Here is a 12869-nt window from a genome sequence, read left to right as displayed (position 1 = left end):
TATGACACACAGCTATCTACTGGGGCTTTGGGGGGAAAAAATAAATAAATAAAATCTTTAAAAAAAAAAAAAAAGTGAAGGAGAAATTAAGACATTCTCAGGTAAACAAAAGTTGAGGGGTTTGGTACCACTAGACCTACCCTGCAAGAAATGCTGAAGGGAGTCCTACAGGTTGAAATGAAAGGACACTTAGAACATAACTTAAAGCCATATGAAGAAAGAAAGATCTCAGTAAATGTAAATGCACGGACAATTATAAAAGCTAGTGTTATCATAACAACACTTTGTAACTATACTTTTGCTTTCTACGTGACTTATGAACTAATATATTTTTTTAAAAAATAATTATTGTAAAAGCTAGCATTGTTACTTTGGTTTGTAGCTCCACATGCTGTTTTCTACGTAATTTAAGAGACTAATGCAATTTTTTAAATTATTAGTTTATATTTTGGGACACAAAATGTGTAAAGATGTAACTTGGGGACACCAACAACTGAAAGGAGTGGCGATGGAGAGGTAAAGGAAGAGTTTTTGTATGTTATTAGAGTATTATAATTTTATTTATTTATTTATTTTTCACCCCAAAGCCCCAGTAGATAGTTGTATATCATAGCTGCACATCCTTCTAGTTGCTGTATGTGGCACGCGGCCTCAGCATGGCCGGAGAAGCAGTGCTTCGGTGCGCGCCCGGGATCCGAACACCGGGCCGCCAGCAGCGGAGTGCACGCACTTAACTGCTAAGCCACGGGGCCGGCCCTAGAGTATTATAACTTTAGGATTTTAAATGTAATCTCCATGGTACTCACAGTGAAAATAGCTATAGAATATACACAAAAGGCAATGAGATAGGAACTTAAACATTTCACTACAAAAAAATAACTAAACACAAAGGAAGACAGTAATGCAGTAAATGCAGGACAAAAAAGCTATAAAGCCTCTAGAAAACAAACAGCAAAATGACAGAAGGAAGTCCCTCTTCATGAGTAAACCTTAAAAAGTAAGGAAATTCTGACATATGCTACACTGTGGATGAAGCTTGAGGATACTGGCTGAGTGCAATAAGCCAGTCACAAAAGGACAAACACTGTATGATTCCAGTTATATGAGGTCCCTAGAGTAGACAAAACCATAGAGACAGAAAGTAGCGTGGGGGTTACTAGGGATGGAGGAAGAGGGAAATGGGGAGTTACTATTTAATGGATACAGAGTTCCAGTTTTGCAAGATGAAGAGCTCTGTAGATGGATAAGTAGTGATGGCTGCACAACAATATAAATGTACTTAATACCACTGCACTGTACACTTAAAAATGGTTAAGACTGGGGCCAGCCCGGTGGCACAGTGGTTAAGTTCACATGCCGCTTTGGCAGCCGGGGGTTTGTGTGTTCGGATCCCGGACACAAACCTACACACAGCTCATCAAGCCATGCTGTGGTGGCATCGCGCATACAAAATGGAGGAAGATTGGCACAGGTGTTAGCTCAGGGACAATCTTCCTCACCAAAAAAAAAAAAAATAGTTAACACTAAAATGTATTTTACCACAATAAAATTTTTAGAAAACCAAATCAGTTATTGAGATATGCTACAACATGGATAGCCCTTGAAAAATTTGTTAAGTGACTTAAGTCAATCACAAAGAGCACATATTATGTAATTCCATTGACATGAAAGTCTAGAATAGGGAAATCTATGGAAACAGAAAGTAGATTAGTGATTGCCTGGAATTGGAGCTTGGAGGAGGAAGATGGGAAGTTAGGAGAGTGATAGCTAAAGGAGAGAGGAGTTTCTTTTGAGGTGATGGAAATGTTCTAAAATTGACTGGTGATGATTGCATGTATCTGTAAATATACTGAAGCCATTGGAACTTTAAAGGGGTCCATTATATAATATGTGTATTATATATCAATAAAGCTTTTAAAATAAATAAATGCATTAGGAGTTTTGATACAATCTGTTAAGCATATTAAGAGTTTCCAGGTACATTCCAAATTTACATATTACATTTACATTTTTTATTATTATTATTATTTTGTGTGTGTGTGTGTGTGTGTGTGTGAGGAAGATTAGCCCTAAGGTAACATCCATTGCCAACCCCCCTCTTTTTGCTGAGGAGGATTGGCCCTGGGCTAACATCCGCCCATCTTCCTCTTCTTTATGTGGGACACCACCACAGCATGGCTTGACAAGCGGTGCATTGGTCCGTGCCTGGGATGTGAACCTGCAAACCCAAAGCGGAGCACACGAAGTTAACTGCTATGCCACAGGGCTGTCCCCTATTATTTTTTTTATGTCAGTAAAAATAAGAATCCAATTGCCTTAGGGATATCATAGCTGTTTGCATTTCAAAGTTCTCTAGGGAAACGCTCAAAAACTGATGTAAAATAAATTTCCATCCATTGTAAAATGTACACTTGAGAGTTTTATTGAACACGTCTCGTAGCTTGTGGTTGGTCTGAGAAGAGTCCCTGCGCTCAGACTAAGGCTGTCTGTTCCAACTTCCCACCAGAGCCAAGTTCTCTCAAGACCCCGGGATCTTTATCTAAAGAACCACATGTGTGGGAGTGGGGAAGTGGGGTGGAAGACTCCAGCTGTCAAGAGTCAAGGATGGGGCCGGCCGTGGCTTAGCGGTTAAGTGCACGTGCTCCGCTGCTGGCGGCCGGGGTTCAGATCCCGGGCGCGCACCGACACACTGCTTCTCCGGCCATGCTGAGGCCGCGTCCCACATACAGCAACTAGAAGGATGTGAAGCTATGACTATACAACTATCTACCGGGGCTTTGGGGGAAAAAAAATAAATAAATAAAATTTAAAAAAAAAAAAAAGAGTCAAGGATGAAGATGGAGCCAGACTCTTTATTATGTATGATAAGGTCATTTTAAAATGCGATCGTAAACAAAGGTCACAGTTCCATGAGTGGCCTGGCAGCATTGTCTCTAGACGCTGACCCCGGTAGGACATCAGCGCCTCCTGTGCCAGTCTGGCCCCACCTGGGCGCTCCTCTTGCTCTGGACAAGGGCTTAGCTCCGTCTGGAAAGAGTCTCTGGAATTCCCTGTGCACACTTGTTTCCTGCGTTCAGAAGGGGCTGCAGGGTCCGACAGGGGTCTCGAACTAGATCTGTTGAAATGCAAATATCACTGGCGGCGCGGATTCTGGCCTGCCGTTACTGGGGCACGGTGGGGGCGGGGCCTTGCGAGCTGTCCAATCAGGGCCGCCGCAGAGGCAGGTGGGTGGGGCGACGCTCCGTAAACGGCGTGGGCGTCCCTACTCGCTCCGGTCTGCTTCCGGTTCCCGACTCACGTGCCTTTAACGGCCCCGGTGGCTCTGCCGCAGCCTCTGTGGCGCTGTGGCCTGCACAGGCCGCGGGAGCCGTAGGGACGACGCCGGCAGCCGGGAAATGGTGAGTGCGTGGCCGGGTGGCCCAGGACGGGAAGGAGGGCTGGTCGGAACCGGCCGTGGCGGGACCGGCCTCCCCGCGGTCGCCTCCGGAGTCTGCGGACCCGAGTCCGCGGGGGCGCCGCTCGGACCTCAGTCCCCTCCGGCCGCAGCGTGGGGGCCGGGCCGGCAGCCGGGACCCCGGGCGTCCTGTGGTCACTGCGCGCGGCGACTTCGGCCCCGGAGCCTCTCTGGGCAGCTCTGCGCCCGCAGCCCCGCGTGTCCCCAGATGGTGCGGTGACCGCGGGGAGGGTCATCAGGGACAGTCGGGACTCGGTCTCCGGGGCTCCTACGTGGGAGGAGCTGTGGGCTGTGGGTCCCCAGTCCCTCCTTTCTCCCCAGGGGCACCCGTTTTCTCCTGAGTTTTCCAGATATTTGGGCAGCAGGATCTCAAATCCACGACCCTCTCCCCCCAGCCTACCTCTTCTTAGGACTGGCAATAAATCCCTAAATTTCCAGATCCCTCCCCGCATTCCCAAAGCCGACTTCCTGTCTCCAGTTCACAGCATCGTTATCAACTATTCATCTTCCATGGTACATTTCAAACAGACGCAGTATTTTAATTATCATTTTACCACAGAGCCATTAATGGCTCTTTTTAAAGATTTTTATTTATTTATTTTTCCCTCCAAAGCCCCAGTAGACAGTTGTATGTCATAGTTGCACATCCTTCTAGTTGCTGTATGTGGACGCGGCCTCAGCATGGCCGGAGAAGCGGTGCGTCGGTGCACGCCCGGGATCCGAACCCCGGGCCGCCAGCAGCGGAGCGCACGCACTTAACCGCTAAGCCACCGGGCCGCCCTAATGGCCCTTTTTAAAGATTTATTTTTTTTGTCTGTGGAGATTTTACATAACAGGGAAGCAGAGATTAACCACCTGAAACCACGTTGCATGAAATCCTTGTGCCCCTCCTCCTCGGATCTTTCTGGGCACAGACAGCCTATGGGAAATCTTTGGGTGGAGGTTCATCTTGAGAAACTTTCCTGGGTGATCTGTCCTGTCAGCACTACCTCTCCCTGGTTTGTCACTCTGAAAAGATTTATTCACTTATTTGAGCCTGTTTTTCAATAAATGTAAATTTTGTTCAATCAATAGAGCTTGAAAGAGTATAAAATATTTTGAAAGATGCAGAAAGAGGTGAATTTCAGAGAAAATAAAATATTCCAGTATTTCTTTGCATTTGTTAAAAATTCTTTTCCTTTTTTTCTATCCCTAAGCTTGTGTAGTAAGTTTCTGAGGTCTGTTCTTTACTTTTGGATGTTTTCAAATGGAATTCCAGGGCTTAGACTTACAACACCTAGAAGTGTTCTAATATGATAAATTGTTTACAAAACAGTTTCTTCCCATGGAAGTAATAATTCACTGACATCTTCACTTTCTGAAAGAATAGATATTTGTGAGTTTTCTGGTTGAACTGGAAAAAGTGCCTTACAGTTTTCTTCCATCCTCTCCACACAAACACTGGGTTTGAGTGAGTTTGCTAGTTCACCAAGCACTGGGTTTGTGTCATTTAAAATATCATTGCTGGGGCCGGCCCCGTGGCTTAGCGGTTAAGTGCGCGGGCTCCGCTGCTGGCAGCCCGGGTTCGGATCCCGGGCGCGCCCAACGCACCGCTTCTCTGGCCATGCTGAGGCCACGTCCCACATGCAGCAACTAGAAGGATGTGCAGCTATGACATACAACTATCTACTGGGGGCTTTGGGGGAAAAAATAAATAAAATTATATAAAAAAATAAAATATCATTGGTGTTCCAGAGCACCCCCAGTGGGGGCAGAGCCTGAGGGCAGTGGATCTAAGCTAAGGTCCCCTTGGGCCTGCAAAGGGAAGTACTTGAGGCGGAGTTCTTCCTGGGGAGCCTCCCCCTGCAGGTGTCCTACTGCTCACACCCCCCCATGGAAGGAGCCTCTATACTGAGAGGAGCTGCAGAGCCCTGGAAAGCTGGGGGTGCACGTGCTGGTGGGGGTAGGGAGTGATGCCCTTTCTGAGGTTGTAACTGTGGTTTACTTGGGCTTGTTTTAGACATTAGATTTGAGTTTTGCATCCACAATGTAGGTACATTCAGAGTGTAATTTGTGCACGTTGAGAAAGTCTGTGAAAGTCAGGAGTTGTGTCCTGGAGAAGGGTTTATGGACTTGACAGTTCATTTGTGTCAGAACCTTAAACTGACCCCTGCTGAGAGTTTCCTCACTTGCCACTTGCAAGAATGGAAGCCTGGAAGAGGGAGTGTTTCCATTATTTCCAGGGCAGAGGAGCGTGTGTGGACCCCCCAGAGTTCATTCCTGTGGCTGCTCAGGTGCCCCACCCTCACCTCTTGGGAAAAGGGTGGACCCTAAACTTGGGAAGGTGTTGAACCTTCTGAATGTGGGTTTTCCTTCCTTACTCTGGAGAAACAGGCTGCTTGTCTGATCTGATTGGAATATTTGTGTTTTTTTCCTTTGGATTCCTTTATCTATTGGATATTGAGACCCTTTAACTCTAGTTTTCCTTAGCACTATGTAATTTTATTCCCTGTGTGACTATGTAACATTTTTAGTTTCTTGGGCTTTGAAAATGTAAGTTGATTGAAAGATATGATGTTATTAAGGCAAGAAAATTGTGGAACCAAATAGAATTTTGGTTCCTTTTAGGCAACAGAACCTCAAGATGTGAGACGGGTGTATTTAAGTTCTCAGGTGCATTTTCCATCTTTAGATCATTGTGTGTGTCCATGTCCCTAGAGAACTTTGACATTTAAAAGGCTATACTCTTCCTGAGGCAAACAGATTCCTTTTTTAATGGATGTGAGGAAAATGTGGTTGAATTTTTATCTTAATATGAGGAAAATTACTCAAAGCTTATGTAAATCTTTGAAAATCCTACTACATTTAAGGGGCTAAACCCAAACCCCTAATGAATTATAACATGCTTCTCATTCCTGAAAATATCCCCCTGTGTGAGATACAGTAGAATACAGCTTGTCATTTTAGTTAGAAAGCAATTTGAAATTTTACGTGTTGTATGGTTTGCAGTTTTATAACCATTAGTGTTTAAAGAAAGGGTTAAATTCTAGAATGGTTTCCTATGTAGAAAAGTTAAAACTAAGTTAATTTAAAAAGCAAAATAAATTATATAATTTTATTTATTTATTTTTCCCCCTAAGCCCCAGTAGATAGTTGTATGCCACAGCTGCACAGCCTTCTAGTTGCTGCATGTGGGACGCGGCCTCAGCATGGCCGGAGAAGCTGTGCGTCTGTGTGCACCCGGGATCCGAACCCGAGCCGCCAGCAGCGGAGCATGCGCACACTTAACCGCTAAGCCACGGGGCCGGCCCAGCAAAATAAATTATAAATAAAAACTATTCAGTAGTAAAATATGGTGTCTGTCAATTCCTCAGTTTATTTTAAATAATAATGCATGTGAAGATTAGCAGAAATCTGTGAGATAAGAGGGTCTAAAGTAGACTCTGCTGGAACATCCTGGTCCCCTCCAGTGCTCTTGCTTCAGCCCCCCTCAGATAACCAGTGTGGATCATTTCTTGAGCCTCCTGTTAGTGATTCTTTATATAAATCAATCGAGAATGCGTATTTTTCTTGCCCATTTGGTCCTTGTAATGAGCATTCAGACTCCACGTTTCTGCATGACTGCTCACAGCTTCAGCCTCACCCCACCCTCTTCCCCTTGTGCCCCCACCTGGACAAGCTGATGAGAAAGCCTGGGTGTTCTCTCCTCTAGAGCAGGCAGGAGATTCCACCACACAAGCCGCTGCCTGTGTGCAGAACTCTTGCCCCGGCCCCACCCCCAAGCCCAGTGCACACCCAGGCCAGGCTCCATTCCTTGCTTTCTGAGCCCTTCCAGAGCTGCTTGAGAGGCTGACCTGCCCTCCCCCTCAGACCTCTATTATGTGAGTCCTAAGCCTTTTCCTACCCTGTGTGTGTGTGTGTGTGTGTGTGTGTGTGTGTGCGTGTGCGCGCTCCACACTGGCATCAGTCTCAACAAGGCACCCACCCCTCTGCAGTGACCATAACAGCTGGCACTCTAAGCAGCGTGTCCAGACATGACCCCACCCGTGGGTCTGTCTTCTTCTGCTCTGACTTGCTCACCTGCTCTGCTGCCTGGTGGCGGCCTGCACTGTGGGCTGCTGCTTGCTGGGGAGCCTGTGCTGTGAGCTGTGCTGCCCCACGTTGCAGTGTTGGGCCTTGTCAAGCCTGGACTGTATATTCAGATAATTCCTTATTGTTTGGGAGCAGGAGTATGGGATTGGGGTCCTCCCTAAAGTGGTCCTGGGTTAATGTCTTGGCCAGGACCTATCTGTACGTTTAGGGCAAAGCTGTGAGTGATGCTGGGTTGGCCCCAAAGTACAGGGTGGGAATGGGAGGGGGGCGACTATACTCTGTGCAAGAGTGGGTCCATCAGGTGTTCACTCTTGAAAGAGGAATTACTTTAAAAAGAGAAAGAAAAAACTACAAGACAGGAGGAAAGGCAACAGGTAGATGGTGGGCTGAGACCACACTCCTGATAGCAGAGGGCTCACCAGGATTATTAAGGACCTCTGCTGCTGGCCCTGCCTCTCCTGCAACGAAGACCCTGACCCTCAGGGTGACAGGGGACAACACCCATGGCACCCCTGTGGCACAGCAAAACCAGTTTAAGCCTGGGGTCCTGAAACACTATAAAGCAACTAATTGTCAAATGGGGGGCTCCTAACCCTGATAGCACTGTTTTGAGGCTCTTGGGAGGAAAAAATTCATAAATACCAGAGTAGAGAGGCACTCCCTCCCCTGAAGTATATCCCGTGACAAAGAAAACAAAACAGGGAAGAACAAGAGGGAGGGAACAAAAAAGAAAAATACTGAAACAAATGTCCACAATTTGACCCAAATGGAAATCCAAAATATACTGAGAGAATTTATGCAACAAAAAAGATGAAGGTACACCACTTGGCTTTTGGGCCTCCACAGTGTAAGTTCTATATTAATTTTACCATCTGCTATAATGCACTAATTTACAAAGCTTCATACAATTAATCATTACTAGGGACCAAATTACAGTTATACCTGGGATCCCACTAAATTTAAGCAAGGTGCCCCTGATGATCATAAGGCAGTTACTGAATATAATATAGAGGACAAATGGGTATATCCTTGCGTTAACCATCAGAACCGTTGTCTTGCCTAAGTTCCCGTGTTTCTGGCACTGTTATCCTAAAATATCCCCACTAAGCAGGGAGGCTCTGAACCAATGAGTTGTAAATTAAATTAAGTCTTTGGCACTTAGAAATTGGTTGACCTGGAACCCCACACACCTTTACTCCCCAGTTAAGTTAGTTAATGTGGCCCAAGGTAAATTAAACAGGGCCTTGAATTTGTATTCCTTGAGATAGTCAGGTGCAGCCACAGCAGAAGACTGAGGAGAGGCTCAGGAAGAAAAAAACATATTATACTCACATTATTTCATATCAGTCTCAGCCTAGCACTAGTGATGCCAAAATTTGTTCAGCTACGAATACCTGGGGCGCCCATGCTGCGTGTAGCTGTCCCCACAGACAGCTCCCCCACTGGAGCTGATGTTGTAGCTGGGCTGGACCCTGTGGTTCTTAGTATGATTGCAAGACGCACTTCAGCAGCAACCGTCAGGGAACTTTGAGGAACAAGACTTATTACCCACGGTCCTGGAGGATACCTGGTATTAAATAACAACAATTGCGGGCCGGCCCTGTGGCTTGGTGGTTAAGTGCGCGCGCTGCGATGCTGGCGGCCCGGGTTCGGATCCCGGGTGCGCATCGAGGCACCACTTCTCTGTCCATCCTGAGGCCGAGTCCCACATACAGCAACTAGAAGGATGTGCAGCTGTGACATACAACTATCTACTGGGGCTTTGGGGGCAAAAAATAAAAAAATAAAATCTTTAAATAACAACAATTGAACTGAGTAAAAGTTGAAGATCTAATTGGCTCTATTGAATGATTCATGAGTTGGGCAGCATTCCATCTAGCAAACAGAAAGGAGCTCCAAAGGGCTACAGAAAGGAAAGGTTTTCAAAGGCAGAGAGGGGGTGGAACAAGGTTGTTTCAGGTGAGGTCACCTTCCTTTGGGTACAAAAAGGGTCTATCGGGGGATTACCTCATTGGTGCTGACCAGAAAATTCCAGACTGACCAGTTAAGACTACATTCCTGTGGGAGGTTGCAACTGCAATTAAATCTTGATAGGCTTAGCACAAGTGACTCCATTTTGGGCCTGTTGTTTCTTTTTAATAGTGGCATGCCCAAGCAGGGGAGGGAGAGCATGAGCAGACCAGGGGGCTCTGCCTTTATTGGGGTTCAAGGGTGGGGATGGCTAGGGTTCTGCGGGTTCACTCTTTGTTGGTGAACTTAAAACGTGAGAGTGAGAATTAAAGCACAGGATGGGAAAAGCAGGGTCACTCAAGCTGTCAGTTATCTGTGTCACCCAGGGCTTGCTTTTTTTTTTTTTTTTTTTAATTTTTATTTATTTATTTTATCCCCTCAAAGCCCCAGTAGATAGTTGTATGTCATAGCTGCACATCCTTCTAGTTGCTGTATGTGGGATGCGGCCTCAGCATGGCCGGAGAAGCGGTGTGTCAGTGCACGCCCGGGATCCAAACCCGGGCCGCCAGCAGCGGAGCGCACGCACTCAAACGCTAAGCCACGGGCCGGCCCAGCCAGGGCTTTCTAAATGGGGAACTTCATGGGTGGGGCAGCCTGGCTCTTTATCTAGCTGTGTAGCTGGTGAGGTGGGTGTCTTTGAAATGGATGCCTCAGCAATCAAAAGCTTAACGTCAGGTACTTACATTACAGTCAATAAAGTGCCTTATTGTCAGGCACTCACACTGCACAGCAAGCCACACCTTGCCATGCAGGGCCACATGGGGAAGACACCAGGGCCGTTAGGAGGCAGAAGACTGGGGGGTGGATAGTGTTTAGGCTACAGCCGTTGTTGGTGTTCCTCCAGGAAAGGCAAGGCATGGCAGAGTGGGCAGTTTAGGATTGGCTAGTTTGAATAATTTTGGTGGGCTTTGGGCTGTGGAGGTGGTCCCTAGTTGCCTGGCTCCTGGCCCTGGGATGATTAAGGCAGGAGAATATTGCTTCCAGGGGTGCACTGGCCAGAGAGAGGAGGTGGGCTCAGGATTGGTTAGTTTGCATATTAAAAGCATGTGCCCAGCTGGGCCCTTTGCTATCTCTTAAAATTGGCTAGCCCAGGGAGGGGCAGTCTCTCCCCAGCCAGAAAGGTATTTTAAGATGTCGAAACATCATAATGTACAGAAAATTAAAAATATTTACAATACAATTGGTCGTCTGATGTTTTGTCATCATATTAAGGAAAGTTTCAGGTGATGGTAGTGGAGATGTTTAGAGAGTTGGACATATGTTGCCCTGAGCAGCATAGGAAATAGTTTATTTTGAGAATTGAAGAGGAACACAAGTAGAGATCGAAGGAGTCTCTGCAGGCCAGCCCGTAGCTAAGTTACGCATGACATGGTGTTAGCTAAAATCAGTCTGAAATTTGGGGAGTCTCTAACATTATCTTGGTGGAGTTGTGCAGTGTGTTAGGATGTGCTCAGGTCAAGGTGGCAGTTCTGTGGTGGGAGGGTATGCAATGATAAGTTAGTAAAGTATGTGTGATACCGGCTCAAGATAAAGTTAACATGAGGGAAGCCACGTTGTAGAAAAGAAGCCCTATTGTAACTTTGAATGACCTCTGACTAACTAACCCAGCTGGATATGCACCCTCCAGGAGATCTACCTGCTCCGTAGATTTTATGACCCCTGCTTGTGTTTGTACCTCCCAGCTGCGATAAGACATTAATCACTTTGTTCTTTTGAGTTCCTTAGGAATGTGATGACCCCCAGTCAGAGAGTCTATGCTGATAGCCATCATCAGTGACACTGAAAGATCTGGTGTGGCACTCCCAGTCTGTAACACCAGAAGGTCAACATTTGAAACCCCCTCCTCTATAACCCCCTCCCCTATATCACTGCTTCAAGATTCTGTGCCCCCCTTAAGATAGTTCTTTAGGATGGTAGTCCACCATCTTTAGGATGCTAGTCCACCATCTTCTGATTTGCTAGCTTATTGCTTAATAAAATGCCTTTTCTCTGCCACCATCTTGCCTCTTGACAATTAGCTTTTGTCTTGCGGCAAGCAGATCCTGCCCCTTTGCACGGTAACCTGTAAAGATGAGTGGTATTTGTGTGTAATTAAAGGGAAGGAGTGGTTGTGGTGGTCATGGTGGAAAGCTAGGGGAGAATGGTAGAAGGCACTGGGGAGTGAGTGGTCCTCTTACCAAGGGTTGAGGGGTTGACTGATAAGAGGCAGGTGCCTCGTGGGGCTCCATTAATTTTTTAGAATGGTGCAGATGGTAGTAACTTATGCTGGATTTCCCTCTAGGCATGGGAGTGTAGGGGTGTCCATTTTAGCAGAGAGCAAGGAATATACCAGGATCATGGGCTAAGCAGACAGTAAGCTCAGAAACATAATAGAATCCCTGTATTAAAGGAAGAAAAGCAATAGTCTTGTGTCCAATTCATGTCTTAGGAGAGGCAGTCCATAAGGTCACTGGGGCGGAGGTTTTAGTGTCACGATGAAGTTGTCTCCAGCACAGGGGTGAAGACATCTCCAAAGGTGAACCTTGGGCTGGGGCGATGTCGTCTGAGGCAGTGTCCTCTCCAGCGGTGACCTCCTGGGCCAGGGTGATGTCATCTGGGATGTGGAACTGGAGTATCCCTTCCGAGTGGGTACCCACTCCAGTTGATTTGGGTCTCCGCATTTGCCATGTTTGGTTGAAACAATGGCTTCCTTGCAGGCTTTGGGCCTTCTGATTGTAAACCAGTGAAAGCAACCAGACCAGGAGTAATTAGACCACAGTCAGCAGAGTAGTACGCAGCTGCACCTGACAGGGTTTCTTGATTTGTTATGAAGTCCAGGCTCAAATGGCTCCCATATCAGAGGAGTAACTGTCTGGCCCATGGACAATTTCCAGTGGATGGGTCCCAGCAGGGTGTGAGTCCTGGATCTGACCTCCAGCATTATGGGATGGGGGCAAGACTGAAAATTCCTGACGATGGGTTAAGGCCAGGTGGAGGAGGTCTGGCTCTGGATTATTTACTTTGCATATCAAAGGCAAGCCTGGGGAGGGGCAGTGTCTCCCCAGCCAAAAAGATTTGGTAAGATGTCAAACATCATAACATAAGAAATTTAAAAATATTTACAGGGGCCGGCCCCGTGGCTTAGCAGTTAAGTGTGCGCGCTCCGCTACTGGCGGCCCGGGTTCAGTTCCCGGGCGCACAACGACACACCGCTTCTCCGGCCATGCTGAGGCGACATCCCACATACAGCAACTAGAAGGATGTGCAACTATGACATACAACTATCTACTGGGGCTTTGGGGAGAAAAAGGGAAAAAAAAATTTTACAAAAACAAAACCACTATACAAAACCTCT

General features: G+C 46.7%; 1 protein-coding gene across 2 annotated transcripts in view; it reads left to right on the top strand.

Moving 5' to 3' along the window:
- Positions 1-3291: 3291 nt before the first annotated feature.
- Positions 3292-12869, top strand: part of LOC147912095 (uncharacterized) — a 28617-nt gene continuing 19039 nt past the window's right edge. For both annotated transcript variants that reach the window (XR_015550182.1, XM_087425397.1), the window contains exon 1: positions 3292-3398. Coding sequence is in view for 1 of the 2 variants with exons in the window: in XM_087425397.1 (XP_087281523.1) it covers positions 3396-3398 (3 nt within the window). In the remaining variant the exon portion in view is untranslated. The remainder of the gene's footprint in view (positions 3399-12869) is intronic.

The sequence above is a fragment of the Ceratotherium simum genome, chromosome 39 (assembly GCF_057802395.1).
Source record: "Ceratotherium simum simum isolate JZ-2026a chromosome 39, ASM5780239v1, whole genome shotgun sequence".
Taxonomy (NCBI): Eukaryota; Metazoa; Chordata; class Mammalia; order Perissodactyla; family Rhinocerotidae; genus Ceratotherium; species Ceratotherium simum.
Note: the sequence above shows the minus strand (reverse complement) of the source record. Positions and strands in the feature narration are given on the sequence as shown.